Raw genomic sequence first — 25,496 nt, 5'->3', positions numbered from 1 at the left:
CTAGTCCACAATATGTAGAATCCTTTGATTTCTCTCCAGAAAGTCTCTGGTTGGTCAGATGTGTCACACTTCTTCTGTAGCATTAGTAAGTAGAATGGCTTTAAAAAAAAAAGCCGCTGTTTAGACTCCTCCACGTTTCTGAAAGCTTCCTTTACCATCCTAAGCACAACCTGGCAGCATGTGGATGACAGTATGTGAAAAGTCAAGTAGATGATGGTCCATAATTGGCAAGTTTTCGAAGTTCAGTATAGTAATGTACTGTCTCATTCTGTTAAGCATCTACCAGTTACTGCAGTGCAAGTCTTCAATTTGTGCTTCAAGATTTATTGCACCATAGAAACAGAAGTCCTTGCATATTTGGTTTGTTTTTAATTAATAATAAGCATACATCCACCACAGTAACTGATATGTACTATCATCCACTCTTAAGAGAAAAATAAATCCACTGAGTACATGGATCTTAGTGAGCTTAATACAGAGACAGTCAATACTTAATACTAGAGACAAACCTAATGTTAACAGACTAAAAATTAAGCAAGTTTCACTTTTAATCTACCAGTTTAAAACCTCTCAACTCTACTAAATTTCAAAACATACCTTTTTCATTTTCTTCCTCTTCACCATTCTGCAAGACAGGGGGAAATCAAATTTAAGTATCTGTTTGTTATGAGAGTTTAAGCACAAAAGTTATGAATTTCAAGTCCACAGTAATCAGAATTTATGAATTAAGGAACTGTTTCCAAAAACTAAACAGTTTAATTAGAAGTTGATGGTACACATTGTTTATACCATCTTTTGTAGCCAGTGAGAATTCATATCACAGCATTCAGTAACATCTTTGTTTTCCAGTTAAGAACATTTCCCTTTCTAGAAAAGTTCCCTTTTCCATGAAAGGGAACTTACAACTGGTGGCAACACGTTACCAACTTCTCTTGTAGTCAAAGTGTTACTTGATATGTGTCTAGAGTTAAGGTCTTCAGAATGAGAGCAACAAGTAATATGATCTCTGTTCTCTTGCACTGTTCTATCAAAGGCAATTAACTAGTGTTAGCCTTGAAAGTGAGAGTCTCCCTGGTTTGATTATTATACAGGAAATGTCTGATACATATGCTGTTTAACCAATGTTTACTTTTTTGGGTTATCAAAGTTAACTGAGAGGAAGATGATGATCTACTTCCACTGTGTATGTATGTATGTGTATATATATTATTTTACATATTCTGGATGTCTTCATCAGAAGTGTCTGGAACGCTGTATGAATTTCAGAACTGGAAGAACTTTACTTTTTTTTAAACAAAGGTATCTGAACCTTCATCTCCAGATCATCATTTTTAAAATTTTAACTTTGGAAATGAAGTTCTGAAATGAAAGAGAGGAGGATTTTGTATACATTGTGTTAGAGATACTACATATAGTTCTTAAGTTTCACTAAAGAGGTACCTCAAAGTATTTTTGGGTAGATTAGTTAAGTGTGTGTATAATGCTCCCACAAGAGCCAAGTATAGTCACTTTGAGAGGACATCTCGAAGTCCAGGTCATCCTTAATACAGCAAGCAAAGCCTGTATTGCAGTCATTTGCAAACATATGTATTATACCATCAGAAGCTCAAAGGTGCAAGCCTGGTAACTTAACTGAGAAAGAAGGTCACTTTAAGCCAGGCTTTGCTTCAATTTCCTAATCGCAAGTTTAACAAGACCATTTGGAACTTACATGGACAGTTGGAAATGTATCATCTTCTGTGTCTTGAAGATCATTTTCCTAAGTTGAAAACACAGATAAGGGGCTTGCTAAACAAGCTAGTAATAATGACACTTACAAAAGCACCTAAAGAGTCAGGAATTCAGCTCTGTACTACTTAGACAGGTTAAGAGGAGCAGGGGAGTTTGAAGAAGTACTACCTCTTTTAGTGAGCTGAATAAGACAGACTAAAAGAGACAAACTTTAGCCCCAAAGAGTTTTAGACAGACTAAACAGAAATGTGTTTTTCGATGAAAGTTCATATAGATTTTAACAAGTGTGGCAAGGTACCTGGCTTTCAAAATCTTTTTCTGCATCTTCTCTTGTCTCCCCCTGTTTTGAATCAGAATATTTCTTTTCTGAAGGAGGCAGTTCTTTAGAATGCGAGTTCTCCTCTTCATTTTCACCAACTTCTTCAAAGTCCTTCAGTTCATCATTTCCATCTTGATCGCTTGCGTCTTGAACCTCCAACTCACTTTCCTTTCAATCAGAAGAACATATGGTATAACTAGAGGCATGAGCTAGATTTTACTTCCAGTGAAACAGAGCCATTGCTTCTTCAAAAGGATATCAAAATAGCTACATTTTCAACATTCTTTATTGTTGTCCTTCCTAGAGTTCCCATTTATTTTGAAGCACACAGCATGCTCACATGCAGAAAGGTATGCATCAAGATAAATCAAGCCATATAACTGAATGTGTGTGGAATAAGATATGATCAAATATCTTGTAGTAGTGTAAACACAGCATGAACAATGATTTAGATCTCCATTTAAGTTAGCTTGTGTCAAATGGACCTTTTCAGCTAAAACTTTGCTTCATTTACCGGACTAGAACAGTTCAGTATATAAGTTCTCAAAGAAATTTAGTTATTACCTTGACAAAGGAATCATCTTCCACTGAAGTATCACCACTTAATTCATCAGTTTCCTGTTTTTTACCTAAAAAGACAGGATACGCTAATGACTACAGTTGAAAGCAACTCCTTTTGTAAGACTTTACTTCATATGCATTATGGTGCAAGAGAAGGAAGGTTCAACTAACTGTTCTCCAGAATACTACAGCTCAACTGAATCACTCACCATGGTATAATTCCCAAAGAACATTATGTTTTAAGATGAAACTCAAGGGTTATGAAATGGAGTTGGTATGTAATCATTTGACAGTGCACAATCAACAAAATGGTGCTTCTTCAATTCTGACCTCTCCCCTTTAGAATTTATTCCTTGCTCTTCAGACTCAATTCTTAAATTTAAAAAAAAAAAAGTTATGTAGTAATTCTGATAACAATGAATGAAGTAGCATTAATTGTAGTTAGCAACCAACTCTAGGAGCTAAACTTTAGAATTAAGACCTGGCAATGAATATTTTCCATGAAGTTGAAAATATTGACAACTCTCCCTCTGAGACCGCTGTCACAAATCTAGCATTGTGCATGTACTTTTTTTTTGGGGGGGGGGGGGCAGTAAGGGAGTGGATAAGGTGACTGACAGAACTCCATTGGAGTCCATCACTTATCCTTTCCAAAGGAGTAACCCACATGTTGTGCACTTCAAATAATTACATGAATAAAAGACACTGAACAACTTAATCCCAAGTATCAGCCTGTGAGTAACCTTTTAGAAAAGATCTAAATGCACAATCTGATCAGAATTGGTGCAAATGGGTTTCTGTGGGAATCCATGACCAGATGCAGCTGGGATGACATGGGCAATTATGATAACAACTTTGCCAATGAAGGCTTTTTGCTACTTAGTGTATTTGACACTAAGAACACATTAATGATTTGCTCTTCAACTTTTCACCCTCCCCTTCTTCCAAGGGATGGACAGTATATCTAGAGAATTGAAGTACATCACTCCTTAGCACAAACAGCCCCACATCCACCTTTGATGTAACAAAGAGAATCAGCTTTTTTTTTTTTTTTTTTTTTTTTAATTCTTCTAAGAGGCAAGTTCTAAACAGCACTTGAAAACTTGAAAACTTCCTGACCAAACAAGACACACATTGACCGTTCTCTCTCATTAGTTACATGAGTAAGATACAGGTAAATGCCCAAATTAGTTTTTATAAATGCAATTATAGATCAATTCAGATTTGAATTAAAAAGGCATCCTTTTGCCATATTTAGCATTGCTGCTTTGTATTTGGAGTGCAATACCATGAAATTAGCAAGGTACAAGTGGCAACGAAAAAATTATGATCAAAAAGGCATGTTTTAAGATGCTAGCCTTCCTTAGAAGGTGAGTGACTTAACAGAAAGATGCTTTCCACTCCATGGAATCCTCAGATCTTGGGAACATGAGTCTAATCTAGACTGTTTTAGAATGGTACTTTTTTTTTTTAAAGTAAACTTGGGCAATCCTGCCAGTGGCAGCTATATTCAGGTATGTTCCAACAATCTTCTAGTCCATGTAAACAAAGGATAAATGAAGAATGAAATGAAATTAAAAGCAGTATCACTGAACAGGGACTTTTGTACTTGTCCTTTCGGCTTCACAATTTGCTTCTTATTAAAACAAAAAAGAATCAATCAAATTGAATGCTTTGTTGGCATTCACAGGGCTTCTCCATGTTCTACCCTAGATCCTTGAACTTCTCCTGCACCTGTATCCAGATAAACACACACACTATGCTCATGAGGCAAGTGTTCTTGATGCTACAGGTGTCCAGCAAAGGCCTATTTCATTGAATAGCTGTCAGTCTCTAGACTCTTCAAAGGGTGTTTCTAAAATTCATCTGCTTGCCATGCACAGGAAAAATTAACTAGAACCATTTTGTGGTGGGAGAGGTGCTCTTCCCCCCGACATGAAAGTCCTCAGACATTATGGCACTCAAAGGCATCTCTCTTGAAAGCCAGATTTCTGAAAGTGTCCTCATCAGAAGCCAAATGAATGGGAGTATCAGAAGGATTTTTCCATTTTTATTTTTTGTATAGCCAAGACCAGACAGGAGGACACTTGTTGCTACTCCAAGTCTCTCTCTCCATGATGATCAAGTACTTGCAGTCCACCTTAATACATTGAAATAAAAGCAAGCAGACATTTATTCCTTGATGTTACAAGAGCGTGTTCCAAATATGAGAAAATAGTCCTCTTCAAGTGAAACTATGATGCCCTTGTCCCCTCAAAAAAGTATCAATACAACTTATTCCAGTGCAATTACTACTTAAAGGTGCTGATGCAGATAGTTTTCTAATGTTGGTGCAATATGGCTCTCTAATATTGACAGTATATCTTGACAAAAAGAGGCCCTCAGAGACTGAAGTGTTCAGTACTATTCAATGGTGCTGACGTAAATGAACTAGATTACTACTGGTCCGTCCACAGGTGAACAAGCACAGAGTTATGTGTGCCCACACAGCTAAGGTCAGATCCCCGGAAAGCATTTTTCAGCAAGAGAACAACTGTTATGCAAGGTCAGCATAATCTAGAGGACCAATACTTAGGGCTAAAAGGCACATGTTATTGTCGCTAGAGAACCCCTGGTAGCCCACAGCAGTGCCTATGAAACAAAGCAAGGTAGCAACACACAGGAAAGAATCCCATGCACTGCTACAGACTAGGGACCAAGTGGCTACGCAGCAGTTCTGTAGAAAAGGACCTAGGGGTTACAGTGGACGAGAAGTTGGATATGAGTCAGTGTGCCCTTGTTGCCAAGAAGTCCAACAGCATTTTGGGCTGTATAAGTAGGAGCATTGCCAGCGGATCCAGGGACACGATCATTCCCCTCTATTCGGCATTGGTGAGGCCTCATCTGGAGCATTGTGTCCCACACAACAACAACAACAACAACAACAAAGAGTCCAGCGGAGGGCAACAAAAATGATTAGGGGACTGGAGCACGTGACTTATGAGGAGAAGCTGAGAGGACTGGGATTATTTAGTCTGCGGAAGAGAGGAATGAGGGGGGATTTGATAGCGGCTTTCAACTACCTGAAAGTGGGTTCCAAAGAGGATGGATCTAGTCTGTTTTCAGTTGTAGCAGATGACAGAACAAGGAGTAATAGTCTCAAGCTGCAGTGGGGGAGGTTTAGGTTGTATATTAGGAAAAAACTTTTTCATTAGGAGGGTGAAGCACTGGAATGGGCTACCTAGTGAGGTGGTGGAATCTCCTTCTTTAGGAGTTTTTAAGGTCAGGCTTGACAAAGCCCTGGCTGGGATGATTTAATTGGGGATCGGTCCTCCTTTGAGCACGGGGTTGGATTAGATGACCTCGTAAGATCCTTCGTCCCACATCAGCCCTGACAGGGTTAAGGAAGCTGAGACAGAGACAGTTATGATAGGCCACACATGAGGGGCTTAGGCTGGCAAAGCAACCCCTAATTGAAAAATGAAGCTCAGCTGAGCAGGTATGGGCTGGGCTAGTATAAAGCCTAGAAGCTGACAACAGAAAGGGCTGCAGTGAGGAAACTTGCACCCACCTTCTGTTCATTAGAGAAGGAAGGAGGGAACCCCTGGAAAGAGTATGACACTGGTTCTGAGGAAAAAAGGTATAGTACAGCTTGGTCTACATTCCAAATTTTATGTCAGTATAACTATGTCCAGGAAGATTGTTTGCAGATTTGAAAATAGCTATAGTTGAACAAAAAAAACCTTCAGAAACAGACTTCAAAGAGAAACAGTAGAACTAAAATTCATTTGCAAATTTAACACCATTAATTTGGGCTTGAATAGGGACTGGCTGGCTCATTACAAAAGCAGCTTTGCCTCTCCTGGAATTGACACCTCCTCATCTATTATTGGGAGTGGACTACATCCACCCTGATCGAATTGGCCATGTCAACACTGGCTCTCCACTTGTGAGGTAACTCCCTTCTCTTCATGTGCCAATATATTTATGTCTGCATCTGTAATTTTCACTCCATGCATCTTCTTACCAACGAAAGCTTAGGCTCAAATAAATCTGTTAGCCTTTAAGGTGCCACTGGACTTGTTTTTGTGGATACAGACGAACAGAGCTACCCTCTGATATCTGGTATAGACAGCATTATGTTGACAGGAGGACTTCCCCGTGGAGGAGGTGGAGCTCTACACCAATGGGAAAAGATCTTCCATTGGCATAGGTAGCTTCTTCACTAACTGCTACAGTGATGCAGCTGTGCCACTGTAGTGCTTAAGTGTAGACAAGCCCTCAGAAGAGAGAAGGGTGGAGAAGAAAACCCGTTGGGAGTAGGAAGCAGTCCAGAGAGAGAGACAACGTGAGCAGCAAGACTGTGGACTGACCAGACCTTGGCTGCATGTTACAGGGTCTTTGTGCTAGAACCCAGAATAGGGTGCAGGTCTAGGTTCCCCTACTAGCCACTGACAGAGTGGCATTGTCTGGACAGCAGGTCCAGTGAGATTCTATACCCCAGAAGAGGAAATGACATGACTGGAGGGCCAAATCATGAAGAGGAAGATGCAGATCCTGGAACAAGAGAGGGCTCACAGTGTGAGAGAGTACAATAGGTTTAGAGACCTCAAGGGGAGGCATCAGCCCTGGAAGAGGCACCATCCACAATAAGTGAACACTGCAGGACTGTGCCCGATAATAAAAGGGGGCAGAGATAAGATCACACTAATAGACTGAGGCATTTAGGAGTATCCCAAAGGAAACTGAGTTAAATGGTGGTGGAAGATTATCTAGTATACATCAGTTTTTCCTGTTGAGAGACAGATGCCTCTTGAAAACTATCAGCCAGAGATATAGGTAACCAAGGAGTAGTGGCAGGGAAATGTATGTGAATACAGACAGCAGGGTTGATACCAAGAAACTTGATGTAACAAGTGGCATGACTGTATATCTCCCTTGGATACGATATTATAGTTCTACTGCACAGCAGTATTGTGTACAGTTTTTGTACTGACGCCAAGTAGCATGTTTGACTGACACAAAAAAATCTGCGTTGGTGGATATCATTAACAGCCAGGAAAACTAGGGGTCTTTTTTGGGGTAGAGATGTGCCTTATCTTTAAGTATTTTATTATTTTTGAAAGATTGACATTCAGGAGGGCGCTATATAATTTAGGGACATGAAGGTTAAGTAGTGTGGAGGAATAAGACAGCAACAGTACTATAGCATGTGCTAGTAAATATACATCTTTTAGTGATATAATGGGGTTGGATAGTAAAGGAACCAAATTCATTCTGGTGGTATCAGGGTCAGATATCTACAGGCAGATGCATGTTACTTCCACAAATACACACTGCCTTTAAACTGCAATTATGGCCTGAAATTAGACAAGGAAGTTTGTTATGTGAAACCAATGGGTCTTGTTTAAATATAGTTTAACAAATTAACTAATGTCCTTGATTGCGTTAGCATCTTGGTATTAAAACTTGCTTTAATGTTTACTACTTATTCATCCTGTTTTATTTTATGTTATAGACAAAATGTTTCAAACTCAAGTTCCTGAGCATTAGCACAAAGCTGCAGCATTTGGGTTGCAAATACTCCAGGGGAATGTTCACATCTAATAATATTTCACAGAAAACATTACATAATTCCCTTGTAGGTGAGTTACAACATCTGACCTAGACACCTAAAAAGTTACTAGGATCTTCACATGTGGCCAGAACAACATTTTGGTGACAGCATTCAGCACTGAACAGGTGATTAAGGAAGCGAGATTTAAAAAAAAAAAAAATACAAAAAACAATGTGCCTGCACATGAGGTATTAGCTATTAAATCCAGGAGTGAAGCGGTACAACAGAAGTTATTCAAGCAAGTTCTATTTAGCACTCAGTTTTATCTGGGCCTGAAAAGTTGGACACCTATTAGCTTTTTTTTTTTATTTTGAAGACCTCTACTGATTTGCTCTCTGAAAAGTCTGAAGTTGCTACTTGAATGGAAAAACCTTTGGTCTCCCTTTCAGATGTTCCAAAGAAGGCTCTCTTCCTTCTTATCCTTCCCCCAGCCTCCTTCTAATGGATCTACTACTTCCCTTACAACTTCAGTGGCAGTCCTGCTGTTCACAGCTTTCCCCCACCCCAGCAGTAGCTGTATCAAGTTCAGGGAGCAGTAAAATTGTCCTTACTATAATGTTCTGAATAGCAACAGTAAAGCCTGCTAGATACTTATTAGCTTCACCCTGCAGCAGCCCAGAGAAAGCTATGAGCAGCAGAAACTACAGCAGTTGGTTTGAAAAGTCTATCAGGGAGGGAAAACTGCATCTGTTGACACTAAAGGACTATTTTTGAAACCAGAATGGCTTGAGTCTTAGAGCTTGTCTACACATACAGTGGTGCAGTTGCACCTCTATGTTGAAAAGAGTGCCGTCCATAGCATTGTCCACACCGGCCCTCATGTCAATGTAATTTACATCGCTTGTGGGTGGTTTATTCAGACCTCTGAATGATTTAAGTTATGCTGACATAACCTGTGTTTACACTAGAGGTTAAGTCTTAAAGGAAAGCTCAGTTTCTGAAGAAATTAATGGCTTAAATTCCCCTGCTTACCAGGGAAACTTCCTGGGACAAGCTAACCAATGCATTTTTCCAAGTGCTAGTCTTTCCAACTGGAGGAAAGAGTCAGGTTTATAAGAGATTAAAGTAATAGCATTTTAGCAGAAAAGTTAAATCTCTATCGTGGAAGAGAGAAACAAGCAGGAGGGGAAACCAACATCATGGGGTTAAATTAATGCATATCATCCTAACCAAAGTAACTAACAAAGGAATATATGGTTGCTAAACAGTCACTTTGGTCTCACTGTGGACGAAAAGGTATTGCAGTAAGTCCACTGAAAGCCAAGACTGGGAAAATCTGACAGATTATATTGACAAATGAAAACATTCCTTCAGGATATTCACTTTAGAAGATGAACATATCTGAATACGGTAAGAGTATCATTCTTCCATGCAGTCAGCCAAGCAGTGTGTTTGTAATGTTATAGAAAACAAATATGAACAGTGTGAATTATATTCAGGTTCTATCAAAGGGCCCTTGTTAACAGAAACATATGTGAATCACGCAAGCATCCAATTATAATCCATTTCCATAAATTTTCAAAGTGGGTGAGGAGAAAGTGAGAACTCATCTTAAGACCAATGACATCTTTTTGAAAAAAGGGAAGGGTTCATATTTTATAGGTAAACCTATAATTTCTACATATTGCTATAGAAAAGCTGGAAGCCACATCTTAAATAGCAGCTGTCAAAGACTTCCCCAAACAGTAATATCCTCAGAAGGCAGAGTGACAGGGTGAAGGTCTAGACTATCCAAGAGGGACCTTGTCAGAGGCCAATTCAATATAGTGGTGTGCATATCAGTCATGATTTAGAGGGCTGAAGAAGAAAGGAGGCAAACACTAACCATAGCAGCAGAAGGAGTAACTCAGGTCTTAGTTTACTTTTTGCTAAATACACAACCCAGTATAACAAGATCAGTAGAAAGGCTTCTAAATTTTCAAGCTTCCATACAATTTTAAGTTTCCTCCTTAACTATGTAGTAATTTCAAATGAGAAAGTGAAATTGACTATTAGAAGCAAAACCAAGTCTATTTTGTTTCTTTTTGCGTTTATCCCAAACAGTACAGATAAGATTTATTCAAAAATTCTTTATGCAAGAATATCGGTTGAAGATTGACATGCAATTCCGTTTTAGACTGGCCACTTATTTTTGGTGTACAGTCACCTTCATCACTTGACACTTTCCCTCCCTTCAAGTTCAATGACAATCTTTAATAGAGGCTGAGCATTTCCAGAAAAAACAATTAAGTAGCAGATACCAGTAAATGTGTGAGACAGTCCTCAAGTGTGGTTTGTTTTTTTTGTTTTTTTTTTGGAGCGCGGTGGAGAAGAGAGAGAACCCTGTTTGACTAAATTTGTAGAAAAGTGGACAAAACTGTATCAAGCACAACTACTCATAATTTGGGCGGATATTCACAAGGCCTATTTCTCAGTATTCACAATAGGTAAAAACTTATTTTTAATTTGACAATTAAACTTTTAAAAACCTTAAGTAAATAGATTTTCACAATATAATTTGTATTAATAGGTTTTAACCTTTGCCTTTTGTTGGCTTCTTGATAGGTGTATCAGCTGAAACAGTTATTTCAATATTATCTGGATCTCCTCCCTCTTCTTCAATAGCCTAAATAAAACCAAATAATAAATGTTTTATGAAATTTAACTAGAAGTTGATAATTTACATACACAAAAGCCTAATGACTTGTTCTTCCTAAATACAAAGTATTAAGGGATTCAGATTAGATAGTACATTTAAAACTCCTGGAGGACCAGAAGAGGAAAATAATCTAGGTAATGGCAGCAACCTAAGTGATTAGAGTAACATTTTTACAAAATGTAACACAGATCAACATACTACTCACACAAAACGAAATGCTACAAGGCAATTTAAACGTAACGACAGCAACATTTAGGCTAGGCCAAAACCCTACGAAAATAATACTGTTACAAGAACATTCCTGTATTTGCACAGGCCGGCAACCCACCACAGTAATTTCGTGGCAGCCGTACCTTGAGATGCTCAGGCGATGTCAGAAGAAAGCAGACAGCCTTCTGCTGTAAACAGGCCCCATACAGACTCAACAGAGAAGGGTGCCGAGGCAACAGAACCACGGAGCTTACCAAGCAACGCAAATAGCCTCAGCCATCTATGCCAAGCCTGAGCAATGGCAAAACAGGGGTTAGGGCCAGGCTGTTTTACAGGGGGAGCCCAGCACCGGAGAGGTGCCTGGCTGCGTGTGCTGGGCTCAATCCCGTAGTACGGGGCTGCCCCTACCTCGGAAGGGAGGTGGCAGATGAAAAATGCTGTGGCGATGTCCAAATCCAGATTTCTGCTCAGACCAGCCCAGGGCACCACGCCCTGCCTCCACCACCAACCACATAAGGATTTAAAACAGCCGGGCGGCGGGCCCGTTTGCGGGCGCCAGGGCTGCGCGGCCAGACGAGCCCCTCAGGGGGTGCGCAGCGGTCCTCGTGGGCGAGGAGCACAGAGACCCCTCCGGGGCAGCGCCGTGAACGGCAGGGGTTCGCCCGCCGCCGGAGCTCAACGCCGGGCAAGGCCCCAGCAGGCTCCCGAAACCAGAGAGCAAAGTACGGCCTGGCCTGGCCTGGCCGCGCGGCCTACGCCGGCCTCTCACCTGCTTGAGCCGGGAGATGAGCACGGTCTTCACCCCGGTGATGTCCAGATTGCGCCGCTTCAGCTCCGACTTGAGATCGATGACCCGCAGGTCGGTGATCTTCTTGCTCTCCATCTGGGCTGGCCCCGCGGACGGGGCTGTAGCGGGAGAAGAGACGGCGGCAGCGGCGGCCATTTTAGGGCGAGTGAGCGCGGTAGCTGCACGCACAATGAAACCCCCTCAGCCGCTTGATCCCGCCCTCCGTCAGTACCCGGATGGCGGCCGCACAGGACCGGGCTGAAACGGGCATGCGCGTTGCCCGGCTCTTTCCTGTTCCCCGAGGCTTACCTCGAGTCCCGCTCTCTTCCCCGCCCAGCCGGCCCGCCCTGCGCCAGGGGGCGTGTCTGGGGAGCTCTGGTCCCCGCCCGGGGGCTGGGAGAAGGGGGTGCTCTGTGGGGAGGAGGTGAAGGTGGAGCTGGCTATGGGCAGGACTGAGGGAACTCCTGTTGTGACCGACTCCAGCCCCGAGAGCTGGGGGCTGTGGTATGTTCTCTGCAAGGCTCCCTGCTCGGCGCCCCGGGTTCTGTCATGGGCAGCCACGGAGGCCCAGGAACCGCAGAGCCTCTGATCAGCCAGCCCATGCCTTCCTGTGCATCTCTGGGGCCTCTCAAGTTTGGGACCTGCTAGGCCACAATGGTAGAGTCCCGTTCTCCTAAAGAAACTGTATTAGCCTAAGGAAAACAGTATGATCCTGAAAGCTACTCTAGCATTGCCAACCCCAAATTCTCAAAAACATGAGTTATCCCCTCTCCCAGAATAATGAGATTAGCTTAGAAATCATGAGAATTTAAAATAATAAGCGGGGGATTCTTTGTATTTGCCTTCTGGTTTCTGAGCCTTCAGGGTTGATGTTTTCAAGTCTTTCTCTGCTACCAGGAGCCCTATCTGACAGGCACAAATGAGCTGAAGTTTTTTCAATTGTCTTAGGTCCTGTTCCAAGTCTAGACTGTTTTATGGGAGGAAACGCTTGGCTTCTTCAGCTGAAGGCTGAAGAGGGGATATGATTGGTCTATACAAATACATCAGAAGGTAAACATCAGGGAGGGAGAGGAACTATTTAAGCTAAAGGACAATGTTGGCACAAGAACAAACGTATATGAATTGGCCATCAGTAAATTTAGGTTGAAAATTAGAAAAATGTTTCTAACCATCAGAGGAGTGAGGTTCTGAAACAGCCTTCCAATAGGAGTAGTGTGGCCAAACTACTTAACTAGTTTTCAGATGGAGCTTACTAAATTTATTAACTGACTTATATGATATAGTTGCCTGTGATAGCAGGGGACTGGAGTGGATGACCTGGAAGTCCCTTCCATGCCTGTGTTCCTAATAGGGCTGTCAATCGCAGTTAACTCACACGATTAACTCAAAAAAAATAATTGCAATTAATAGCAGTTTTAATCACAATGTTAAACAATAGAATACCAATTGAAATTTATTAAATATTTTGGATCTTTTTCTACATTTTCATATATATTCTGTGTTGTAATTGAAATCAAACTGTGTATTATTTTTTATTACAAATATTTGCACTGTAAAAATGATAAAAGAAATAGTATTTTTCAATTCACCTCATACAAGTACTGTAGTGCGATCGCTTTATCATGAAAAGAAAAGGAGTACTTGTGGCACCTTAGAGACTAACCAATTTATTAGAGCATAAGCTTTCGTGAGCTACAGCTCACTTCATCAGATGCATAACACGGCTGTTACTCTGAAATTTATCATGAAAGTGCAACTTCCAAATGTAGATTTTTTTTTGTTACATAACTGCACTCTAAAACAAAATAGTATAAAACTTTAGCGCCTACAAGCCCACTCAGTCCTACTTATTATTCTGCCGATCGCTAAGACAAACAAATTTGTTTCCATTTACAGGATATAATGCTGCCCTCTTCTTATTTACAATGTCACCAGAAAGTGAGAATAGGCATTTGCATGGCACTTTTGCAGCTGGCATTGCAAGGTATTTACGTGCCAGATATGCTAAATATTTGTATGGCCCTTCATGCTTTGGCCACCATTCCAGAGGACATGCTTCCATGCTGATGACACTTGTTAAAAAAAAAATGCATTAATTAAATTTGTGACCGAACTCCTTGGGGGAGCATTGTATGTCCCCTGCTCTGTTTTACCTGCATTCTGCCATATATTTCATGTTATAGCAGTCTCAGATGATGACCCAGCACATGTTGTTCATTTTAAGAACACTTTCACTGCAGATCTGACAAAACGCAAAGAAGGTACCAGTGTGAGATTTCTAAAGATAGCTACAGCATTCGACCCAAGGTTTAAGAATCTGCAGTGCCTTCCAAAATCTGAGAGGGATAAAGTGTGGAGCATGCTTTCAGAAGTCTTAAAAGAGCAACATTTTGATGCGAAAACTACAGAACCCAAACCACCAAAAAAGAAAAATCAACCTTCTACTGGTGGCTTCTGACTCAGTCTGCACTGCTTTGGATTGTTATCGAGCAGAACCTGTCATCAGCAAGGTGGACCACGGGTATCTCCTGAGCACTCTGCGAGCGTTTGGCTTCGGACCCCAGTTTGTGGGGTTTCTCCAGATGCTGTACGCCTCCACAGAGTGTCTGGTCAGGTTCAACTGGACCCTGACTGAACCGGTAAGTTTCAGGCAAGGAGTACAGCAAGTGTGCCCCCTTTCAGGCCAGCTGTATGCTCTGGCAATCGAGCCCTTCCTCTGTCTCCTCCGCAGGAGGTTGACAGGGTTGGTGCTGTGGGAGCCAGAGCTGCGGCTGGTCCTGTCAGCGTACGCCGTTGACGTGCTCCTCGTGGTCCAGGACCCAGGTGACTTGGCACAAGTGGAAGCTTGCCAGGCCATCTATTTGGCAGCCTCCTCCGCGTGGGTCAACTGGGTCAAGAGCTCTGGCTTGGTGGTGTTTGGATCATATTGAAGAAGTTCTGTATTAAAATCACAAATGAGTTTGATTCCCCATAGTTTAAATTCCAGGGTATTACTAATTAAGAGGTCTCTTGGTTTTTGGTACTGTTTCTCTCCCTCTCTGTGTGAAACTTGCAAGCTGCTAATTGTGTTAGTACATTCTAAGACAGAGTCTGTTCTCAAAGCAATTCTCTGTAACAGCAGCTACTCACACAGAGAGAGATTCAAAGCAATACTCTGTAACAACAGAAACAGCACCCAGAGACTCCCCGCCCTTGTGTTGTATTCATCTCGCTTTGTTAACAATTGTGATTAAAATAGAGATAGAGGATGTATGTGGATGGAGGCTTGGTGTGGATAATAACTGAATGATCAGGGAGGTGCCAGCCGAAGAATCCAGTGTCCATCGGCCGAAGAAGGCATCAAGTGGAAATAACCAGAGGACCCCCGGAAGGCAGACTGGAATCCACCCAACAGCCTCAAGGATGGGAGAACCAAAGAACAAGATAACATCTGGCAGCACGGAGCCGTCAGGAATGTGCCATCTGCTGATTGATTCAGCAACAGCATGATGAAGCAATTCCCATAGACTGGCATAGAAAGAAATTCCTATAAAAATGGACTCTAGAAAGTGAGAACTTTGGGGTCTGATTCTGCAAACCAACTTCCAGGAGCATCAGATGAGCATCTGACAAGGCCCTGCTCCCTCCTCGTCTCCAGGCAACGTGGCCAGTGGCTTGGCATGAGCAACTCTAAGGCTGGTAACTGTGATAACAACCTTGCAGAACCTGTGTGTGTGTGTGTGTATGAATGAATGTGTGAATAAATATGAGATGAAATGGAATGTTATAGCTATAACTAACTGCTTACTATGATTCTTTCTGTATTCACAATAAATGTGGCCTTTTGCCTTTTTCCCCTTTAATAAGATCCTGCTGGTTTTTATTTTATTGGTATAACAGTGGTAGGGGACTGGTGGCAGGCGAGCTCCCTCCCACCCCCACTTCAGGCCATCTGGTGGAGCGTGAGTCTGCTGCTCTATCTCGGCATTTACCTTTCTGCCACGCATCCCTCTCTGCCGGAGAACTGGCATGATTTAGAGGGCGGGGAGATAGAGCGGCTTCGGAAATGGACAGGACTACTCCGGTGCCTCTCCCTTCGAGGGAGAGCGCTGGTGCTTAATCAACTAGTCCTGTCCATGCTCTGGTACTGGCTCCACACCCTGGTCCCAGCCCCGGGTTTCCTGCCCAACGTCCTGACATCGATTCTGGAGTTCTTTTGGTCAGGACTGCACTGGATCCCTGCAGGGGTTCTCCATCTACCGCTGGAGGAGGGAGGGCAGGGCCTGAAGTGTCTGCGCACTCAGGTCCATGTCTTCTGCCTCCAGGCCCTGCAGAGGCTCCTTTATGGTGCAGGTAGTCCGGCATGGAGCATACTGGCGCATGCCTTCCTGCGCCACTTCCGAGGGCTCCAATACAACCAACAGTTCCTTTATCTCCATCCGAAAGGTCTTCCGCAAGACCTCTCTGGGCTGCCGGTCTTCTACCAGGACCTCCTCCGGACCTGGAAACTGCTTTCAACAGCCAGGTCTGTGGTGGCCACCGAGGGGGCAGATCTCCTCGCGGAGCCCCTGCTACACAACCCCCAGCTCCAAGTGCAGGTGGCGGAGTCCCTCTCAGTGCGCCTGAGGTTGATCCTGGCAGAAGTCACAAGAGTTGGAGACCTCCTGGACTACGACCGGGGAGACTGGCTGGATCCCCTGATGCTCACTCAGCGCATGAAGCTCTCCAGACCTCATACTCCCCGGCGCATACTTCAGGAGCTGAGGGCTGCTTTGCCCGCCCGCTGCTTGGGTTTACCTTGACTGGGTCCTGCACGGGGGTGTGCCTCGCCCACCCTCCACCCCAGGCCTGCTGGACCTTTTCATCGGACCTCTTCCCCGTGGACCCAACCGACCCCCCCCCCACCACTACCACTTCACCGTGAGCCAGCTGCACAAGCTGTAGCCGGTCTGCTTTCAGACCGTGCCAAGGAAACATCTATTCATGCTTGTGCTCCACGCCCTTCACGCCGTCACCCTGATGTCCCGCCCCGATACAAAATGGTGGGACCTCCTGCCACCTTTGGAGGTTGAGGAGCCCCGGTGGGCCAGCCTATATTCCACCTTGGTCCTGAGGCCCGCCGGGGATATCAGTTGGCGACTCCTTCACAGAGCTGTGAGCATGGGCGTGTAGTTGGCGCAGGTCACCTCTATCCCAGACACCTGCCCCTTTTGCAGCGTGAGGGAAACCCTGGCGCACACATATCTGGAGTGTGCCAGGCTGCAGCCCCTATTCCAGCTCCTCACGAATATTTTATTACGTTTTTGATTGCACTTTTCCCCTCACCTTCTTATTTATGCACTCCCTAACTGCGGCCCCACAAAGTCACAGGATCTTCTGGTCAACCTCCTCCTGGCCCTAGCTAAAATGGCCATCTATAAAACCAGAGTGAGGAGGTTGGCCGATGGAGTCTCCTGTGACTGTGGGGCCTATTTCCAATCCTCGATCCGTTCACGTATCCAGGCAGAGTTCCTCTGGGCAGCGTCCACTGACTCCCTGGACGCCTTTGAGGAGCAGTGGGCGCTGTCCGGGGTTCTCTGCTCGGTGTCCCCGTCTGGTTCCCTTCATTTGACCCTTTGACCACACTCCTGTCCCTGTTATTTCATTAGTTGTTCCCCAGATTTATTTGGTGTCCAGGTCCTGTGGATCCCCCCTCTTAGGCTGGGGGGGATCCTTTAGCAGTGGGTGGGCGAAGCCGGATCCCAATAGGATCAGCAGGGATGCATGTCCCTTGGAATGGTGGTTGAAGCATGAAGGGACATATGAATCTTTAGCACATCTGGCACGTAAATATCTTGCAATGCTGGCTACAACATTGTCATGTGAACACCTGTTCTCACTTTCAGATGACATTGTAAACAAAAAGCAGGCAGCATTATCTCCTGCAAATGTAAACAAACTTGTTTGAGCAATTGGCTGAACAAGAAGTAGGAATGAGTGGACTTGTAGGCTCTAAAATGTTACATTGTTTTATTTTTGAATGCAGGTTTTTTGTACATAATTCTACATTTGTAAGTTCAATTTTCATGATAGAGATTTCACTACAGTACTTGAATTAGGTGAATTGAGAAATACTATTTCTTTTGTTTTTTTCCTGGGCAAATACTTGTAATAAAAAATAAATATAAAGTGAGCACTGTATACTTTGTATTCTAAGTTGTAATTGAAATCAATATATTTTTGAAAATGTAGAAATCATCCAAATATATTTAAATAAATGGTATTCTATTATTGTTTAATAGTGTGATTAATCGTGCAATTAATTTTTTTAATCCCATGACAGCCCCAGTTCCTAATTATATGCAAAGTCTGTGTTTGCTGTGTTCTCTCTCTCTCTCTCTTCTGAAAGCAAAGCATGAAGCATAATATAGATTGTACATAAAGGCCTAATTGCAGACAGATAAATTATTAGTGATCCTTAATTTTAAAATTTAATGCATTTGGTTGCTATACAAGGAAAACACTATCTTCCACTCCACTGTGTAGTTTTCCTGTTGATCTATTGTTGAAGTAGTGTATAATGTAAAAGTGAGAAGAAGGTTGTAGAAATTAGTTTCTGCTTTAGCTCCAATACCATTCACCCATAAGATAGCAAGGAAAAGAACCATAGCTTATTTAAAAATCAGAAATTAATATTCTCCATTTGATGATTAAAACTGTGCATATTTGCTAGGAAGTAGCATGTAATCTCCTGATCTGAAGTTAGATCATGGAATAGAAGCAGGTAGTTTGTCTGTTGAAATGTAACTGTTTTAATTGTCTGTGATTCATCATGGAAAAATACAAAAACAAAAAACACCCACAAAAATTAAACAAAATAAAAATACTACACATTTCCTCCCACTTATTTTACCAGCATTGAAAAAGTATACAGATATATTATCTTTCCATGAGCAATGTGCTTGGTGGAATGTTTGGTTATGATTTTTTAATGAAAATATGAACTTAGTTTGCTCACAAATAAAAAATACTTCTCCCTCCATCATGTTAGTTACTTTTATACTTTATTATGTGATCACATAGAAGAAATTATCACTCTCACTACATCTCCTTAATCATGTGACTAGAAAACATCCAGCTGCTTGAGCACACTGGATTTATGTAATTTCTCAAGGCCACATTTTGCCAACGTTTTGTATACAGTAGTTTAGGACACTTTGTTTTTCCAGATATCTCAGGAAATGTACAATTATGTGAGTGGTGCACATTTATTGTGAAATTAGTGCTTTTGAAAGATGCTCAGTGAATGACATTACAAAATTAATTTCTGTATCCTCAGAAAAGGTACAGCACTGACAGCACTAGTGCTTGCTTTTCCACTCTGCATATGCTTCAATCCTCTTCTGCCTCACATAGGCCACTGAATTTAGGGACTCGCTTTCACAACACACACACAAAGTATGCAGATGGGGGTGGGGACAAGGACATATTTCCTAGAATTTAAACCCCAAATATTTTCATTTAAAAACCTCACCTTTTCGACCTACAGGGAAGCCTGTTTCAGATATTAATGTTGGAAAAACATTCCCAAAATATAATACTGGTACAACTGAGTGGACTGTATATGGAATATGTTGTATGTCAGGTTTACTTGATTCTGCCTCTGTGCAGAGGGCTAGGCTTGATGATCTCTCAAGGTCCCTTGTTCCAGCCCTACATTTCTGTGAATGAGGCCTGTGGAACTCTATAGCTGAGAGCTCTGAAGGAGGAAGAGTAGTAGCCCAACACTATTTTCTGTAATTTCCCTTGAGGAATGAATAGAACCACTTTAGGGCTAGTTGTTTTCCCAAGGAATTGAAATTAGGAGGGTGTTCAAATTTACGGGGGGGTCAGGGCCGTTGAGGGGGTAAGACCATGAGGGTGAAGGTGGGCAGTATGGCACCATAGTAAAAACTGAAAAATGTTTCATGACCATTTTATTAGATTTAATTCATGTTTTAAAATCATCACATGAGTATGGGTATTGTTAGCAGTGAGGTGGGGTATGAGAGCAGACTGTGGATTTAATGATGGGTAGGGGAAAATATAGGTTTAACTGATATCCTGTGTGCAAGTATAAATGAGTTGTAAAAGGGTTTGAAGTGGTTGTTAAATTTTGCAAGTGTGGTACTCTGTCAGGGGAATAGACCCAGGTTTTGTCTACACTAGCACTTTTATCAATAAAACTTTTGTCGGTCAGCGGTATGAAAAAACACACCCCTTACTGACAGAAGTTTCACTGACAAAAGTGCTGGTGCGGACAGCGCTATGTCTGCAGGGGAGGCTCTCCTGCCAATGTAGCTAATGCCACTCATTGGTGGTGGTTTAATTATGCCAGCAGCAGAGCTGTCTCCCTCTGATAAAGAATAGCTACACTGGAGACCTTACAGTGGCAGAGCTGTAATGGTACAGCTGTGCTGCTGTAACGTCCGTAGTGTAGACATAGCCTCAATATTTGAGCATAGGGCAAGTGCAGATAGTACCTGTCCATTACAGTTAAAAAGCAGAGTCTGAGTGTGTGTTCAGGGTGTTTTGGGGTATCACCATAAAGGGTGGAGTTAAAGTTGTGTGGGCATTTACCTTAACTCTGTATTTCCTGGTTTTCAGAAGTTTGAGTTTTGCTGAACTTAGCTTGTCCCTTCCAGAATGTCATCAGTGGGCAACCTTAACTCTGCATTAATGAAATTTTTGGCATTTAATTTCTTAGCTGTAGAAACAGAGAAATGTTTGCTGATAGTTAATGGCCATTTAGGCAGTTGTAGTTTTCACCTAAGTTTGTAGTTGATATACTGCTGTGGCTAGGTAATAATCAAAAGCACTTTTATGCAGCATGTTATAGCAGTAGCTCTTAGAGAACTTTACATCATTATCCCTATTTTACAGATGGGAAACTGAGGCACGGAGCAATGAAGTGACTTGCCCAAGGTCACTCAGCAGGCCAGTGGCAGAGCTAGGAATAGACCCAATTTTTAGTCTTTCCACTAAGCCATCTGGTTACTGTGTAATTCCTAACTGCTCCTCCCCTCTCCTGTACAGTTTGGTATAGTGGACTAGGAATAATGGTCATATTTTGAAATGTTTGCAATGTGTAGTTGCTAATAGGGCCAGTAAAAGAGAGACCATAGATGGCATATGTCCCAAATCTAGACAATTCTAGACAGGTCATGGTTGTTACACTAACAACACTTCATGGTTGCTACACTATGTGAGAGAAGACTGCTGTGTATCTCTCATTCTCCACCTCCTGCACGACAATCCCGGTAACATGTATCCTAACTCCACGCCCCGCACACACACATTTCCAGCTCATTTAGCTATTAGTTGGCACCTAGAACATATCACCATCATCATCACAGCAGGCCCAGAGAGATGTTAAATGGCCCATTCATCTAATTGAGATGTTCTTCCGATGAAGTGAGCTGTAGCTCACGAAAGCTTATGCTCTAATAAATTTCTTAGTCTCTAAGGTACCACAAGTCCTCCTTTTCTTTTTACGGATACAGACTAACACGGCTGCTACTCTGAAACCTGTCAACTGAAAGAGACTCTGAAACGAGACAGATAAACAGCCTGACACAATAGCTATGAAACATGTGAACCATTTATACCAGTGGGTGTTTCCAATCCCACTCCTCAAGTGCTGGACAATTCTGGTAGATATTAAGCATACGCATTATCAGCTCCTCAGCCATCTCAGCAGTGTGTATCTTAGGAACCCCTTGTTCAAATGGCCACAAATTTGGATCACTTGTCAAACCCTGGGCTACCAGGCGGCACTCAAATTCCAAGGCAATCTGAGACACTGTACAGATTTTAGAACACATAGAACAGTGAAACTTTAACCAGAAAGCTGGTCTTAACCATAGTGGAGCCATTGCTCAATTATAATAAAGAGCCCAGGTAGTCTTCACTAGCATCCGTTATCCATGGGGACAAGGATCCATATCATAGGAAGTTGAATGGAGCTCTATCAGAGCACGTAGAGGCCAACCTCTTGACTTTTTAACTGGGTGAGATTCAGGATACAAGAAAAACTAAGTTGGCAACATTCTCTCTCCCTTTTATAATACATCTTTATTTACTTGTATTTTATTGTGTGATGGGGAAACAGTTTTGTAACTGTTAATGAACAATGCTTTAGCATAGGTCTGAATCCAGCATCAAAAATGACTTTACGGTAATTGAGCCTTCATAATGAGGAGAAATAGAAGGGCAGCATAGTCTCTTGCAGACTCCTTATTGCAGGTGCATTCACCACTGATCTTCGAGCTATTTTTAAGTAAGTTTCTAACCCTTCTGGTTAAAGAGAAGAGTATGAAAAGATGAAGTGAGTGCACCTGAGAGCAGGGATGGCTCTACCAATTTTGCCACCCCAAGCAGTTGCCGCCAAATTGCTGCCATGCCCGGAAGAGCGACGGAGCTGCAGCTGAATTGCCGCTGTGGGACACGGACTGCCGCCCCATTCTGAATGCTGCCCCAAGCACCTGCTTGGAAAGTTGGTGCCTGGAGCTGGCCCTGCCTGGGAGGCTCGGAAACCACAAAGCAAATACAAAGAACCCAGCATTTATTATTTAACAATATCTGGTAATTTGTGCGCCAATCGCATGATGTGATTGGGCCTGGCTCATGACTGTTTGACTGCTCGGGTTTGGCAAGACTGCTTTCCTCTCTACCCTTCTCCATCACGAGCCAGGCGGGGGCTCAGCAGAGCAGCCCTGGCTGTAGGACGGCTGCCGCGGCCATGCCCGCCTCCGCCCAACAGATGGCGCTCCTCGGCACAGGCCGTGCGCCACCCTAAGCCCCGCCCAGGCGGAGGAGCCGCACGGGAGGAGGGGCGTTCTGCGCAGCGGCTGCGCTCTGCAGGCTGCTGTAAAGCAGCACCAAGTGTCGCGCCGCGCCTGGGGAGGGAGGGCTTGGCAGCAGTAGCGGTCCGCGGAGGGGGCTGCGCAGCAGACAAAACCGCAACCGCCTAGGCTGCGCGTTCGCCGGGCGGCTTTGGGTGGGGAATCGGCCAGCGGGCGGAGGCCGTGTTGCGCCTCTGCGTGAGGGGCGGTAGGGCCCCGGGTGAGGGCGCAGCGGAGAAGGGAGCCGGGGCCTGCTGGGCCGGGCCAAGACGAGCTGTGCCGCGCTGGGTCCTTCCGGTGGCTGGTGGCGCCTCTTCCTTGTTCTCTCTTCCCCCTAGTGGGGGCTGTTACCACCCAGCGCCCCCTCCCTCGGCGTTAATGTCCCAGGTACGTTGGGGTCGCCTCCCTGGGAGGGGGGGTGGGGGCGGGGCCGGAGTGTGGCTGTGCGGGAGAGGAGGGAGGTGTGTATTGTCCAGCTTAAGGTGTGGGTGAGTCCGAGGCTGCTGATGGTCCCTCTGGTGCGATGAGTGGCAGATAAAGGGTCTCGGGTGAACGGGCCCGTTTGTTGTGTGTGGTGGGTCAGGCCTTTCTATGTGAATGTTAGTGTGACGGTGGGGGAGAGGGAATCAACGTAGGCTCTGCTGATGGAGTTGCCTCAAACTGTGGGGGTAGTTCAGCTGATGGAGACCTACTGTTATTTTTAAATGTCTCTCTGACATGCACGCAAAAACCTTCTCTCATCGGGGAGGTTAAAGTTGTTTTTTCTTTTTAAATTAGCCCCAAAATAATTTCCTGAGTGAAAGAGGTTTACGTTTGGTGTGTGTCTATAAGAGATGTTTGCACTGAAGTCACAGGCATTAAAGACAAAAATGAGGGCACATTTTTAAAAAATCTCTGTGAAAGAGTAATCACTAGGTATATTTGGCATCTGTTTTTCATAACTGTCATTTTTTTGTGTTAGCTTGAGCATCTTTTAGTGGGGTATTTTAGGAGAATGTGACCTACTCCACTGTTTATAGGGGGCTTCAAACGTTTGTTTTTCCTGGTCTGTTCATTTCTTTTTGTTATTTTTGATGCTTCAGAAAAATGTTTGTCTGGCTTGTCTTAAGAACCTGAGAAGAAGGTAATGCTTAAAAGGACTTTTTTTGTGCTAGCAAGTAAAATTACGTATCACATATCACAAGTTGTTTAGTGTAATAGACTACTTTATAATTTGCTGGTTCAAAAAAAGAAATTATTTGTCTTGTTGTTAGCTCTAAAAATGTTGGTAGGCTTTCTAGCAGACTCTTGTTGTTTATAGTATTGCCTGGGGGCCAGCTGAGAACAGGGCCCCATTGTGCTAGGCAGTATGCAGTGTAGTAGACAGTCCCTTTCCTGACAAGTGTACAGTCTGAATAAAGGAGACCGGTAAAGGGTAGGAGAATAGGATATAACATACCAGCAGAGTGATGTTTTGCAGTTGTCACGTTAATACCATGATCTATTAAAAATGTTAAGGGATTAGCTAAACGAAAAGACTGTGTGTGTGGAAATGGAATAGGAGGAGAGAAGGGGAAGGAATAGGGGAAATGTGTATGGAAGGTGGTGGGTGGCTGAGGTATGGGGATGGATTGGGGGCAAGCAGTCAATCAGGAAAGGGGACAGAATGTCCAGAGTCAAAACTGTAGGAAGTGGTCTGATGACATCACTGGTACAATGGTATGCTGCAGTACCTCCTGAGGCTCCTTGTGGGGAACCTAGAGTTCCTCAGCCAGCTAACACAAACTGCAATTTCCCTGTCTACATTAAGATCTTAAAATGTGTCCAACTATCATGTTAAACAAAAAACCTTTTTTTCCCTTAGTATGGATGAGTCTTAAGGAAGAGCAGGGGAGGTCTTCTGATCAACAAGAACAACATATGTTAATAAGCTTATTCCCTGTATATATGTGTGTGTGTATATATATATATATATATATATATATATATATATATATATTCATATTCATGGTTTTATGTCCTTCAGTGAAAACCTGTATTGTATTTTCAAAAAGGAATATTCTTTACACTTCAGTTACACATCTTCTGCTTTGGTAGTAACTTTCTATTTAGAAAGCTCAGTTAATGATGATCTTTTCATAGAATGATGAACCTGGAGGCTGAATTGTCAGATAATTGAGATAATGGCAAGAATTTTAAGAGGGTGAAACTTAATTCGTATGTAAACAAGACTAATAGCACAGGGCAAACCATCCATAATGTAGGCAGATGCTGCACAAATGATTTCCAAACAGCTCTACCAATGTGTCTTAATCCTGATCTGCAGTGCATATGCTATTCTTGTTCTGGAGCCTTCTGGCCCAAATTTACAAACACATATATTGAGCCAGATTGTATAGTGACTTTGTGATATGTATAATTTGGGACTGGGGTGAGTTTTATTTTCACTTTGATTAAGTGAGTATTTGAACTCCATCCAGTTTCTTCTGCTCCCCGCTGCTCTTCTGAGCTATTTAAGGCTTGTCTACATGGGGAAATTTACTATAGTTACAGCAGTATAACTGTATACTCTTAAATTTCGCATTTTAGACAAGCCCTAAATTGGGGCTTGAAACATCTGCCTGACAGTTACTAGATAGAGGACTAAGTCTACTAGCAAGAGATGAAAAATGAAGGGCTAATGAGACTCCATTCTTTCTAGTTGCTGCCAGTGAGGTGTAGTCTTGTCTTTCCTGGTTGTTGCCAGCAGAAGAATGTCCACTATTACCCCAGCATCTCCTGGCTGCATTGTGGAGGAAGAAATAGAGATCTCTGCTACTCTGATTCCCCAACCT

At 43.0% G+C, this 25,496-nt stretch overlaps 2 protein-coding genes across 11 annotated transcripts in view; one reads left to right on the top strand and one right to left on the bottom strand.

Moving 5' to 3' along the window:
- The window catches only part of SLTM (SAFB like transcription modulator), a 46,119-nt gene extending 34,048 nt beyond the window's left edge, over nucleotides 1–12,071 (bottom strand). For 4 of the 5 annotated variants that reach the window (XM_073303745.1, XM_073303740.1, XM_073303742.1 and 1 more), the window contains exons 1-6: nucleotides 11,825–12,071; nucleotides 10,725–10,812; nucleotides 2,615–2,679; nucleotides 2,030–2,218; nucleotides 1,712–1,759; nucleotides 598–625 (exon numbers count right to left, since the gene is read on the bottom strand). In XM_073303745.1, coding sequence (XP_073159846.1) covers nucleotides 598–625; nucleotides 1,712–1,759; nucleotides 2,030–2,218; nucleotides 2,615–2,679; nucleotides 10,725–10,812; nucleotides 11,825–11,998 — 592 coding nt within the window. In that variant the 5' untranslated portion in view covers nucleotides 11,999–12,071. The remainder of the gene's footprint in view (nucleotides 1–597; nucleotides 626–1,711; nucleotides 1,760–2,029; nucleotides 2,219–2,614; nucleotides 2,680–10,724; nucleotides 10,813–11,824) is intronic. The other variant, XM_073303744.1, reaches the window with a different exon arrangement.
- A 10,639-nt stretch (nucleotides 12,072–22,710) lies between these two features.
- RNF111 (ring finger protein 111) overlaps nucleotides 22,711–25,496 on the top strand; it is a 91,659-nt gene continuing 88,873 nt past the window's right edge. For all 6 annotated transcript variants that reach the window (XM_073303734.1, XM_073303733.1, XM_073303732.1 and 3 more), the window contains exon 1: nucleotides 22,711–23,070. The gene's annotated coding sequence lies outside the window, so the exon portion shown is untranslated. The remainder of the gene's footprint in view (nucleotides 23,071–25,496) is intronic.

Source organism: Lepidochelys kempii, chromosome 10 (assembly GCF_965140265.1).
Source record: "Lepidochelys kempii isolate rLepKem1 chromosome 10, rLepKem1.hap2, whole genome shotgun sequence".
In the NCBI taxonomy this organism is placed as follows: Eukaryota; Metazoa; Chordata; order Testudines; family Cheloniidae; genus Lepidochelys; species Lepidochelys kempii.
The sequence above is the reverse complement of the archived record's forward strand: the minus strand, read 5'-3'. Positions and strand labels throughout refer to the sequence as shown.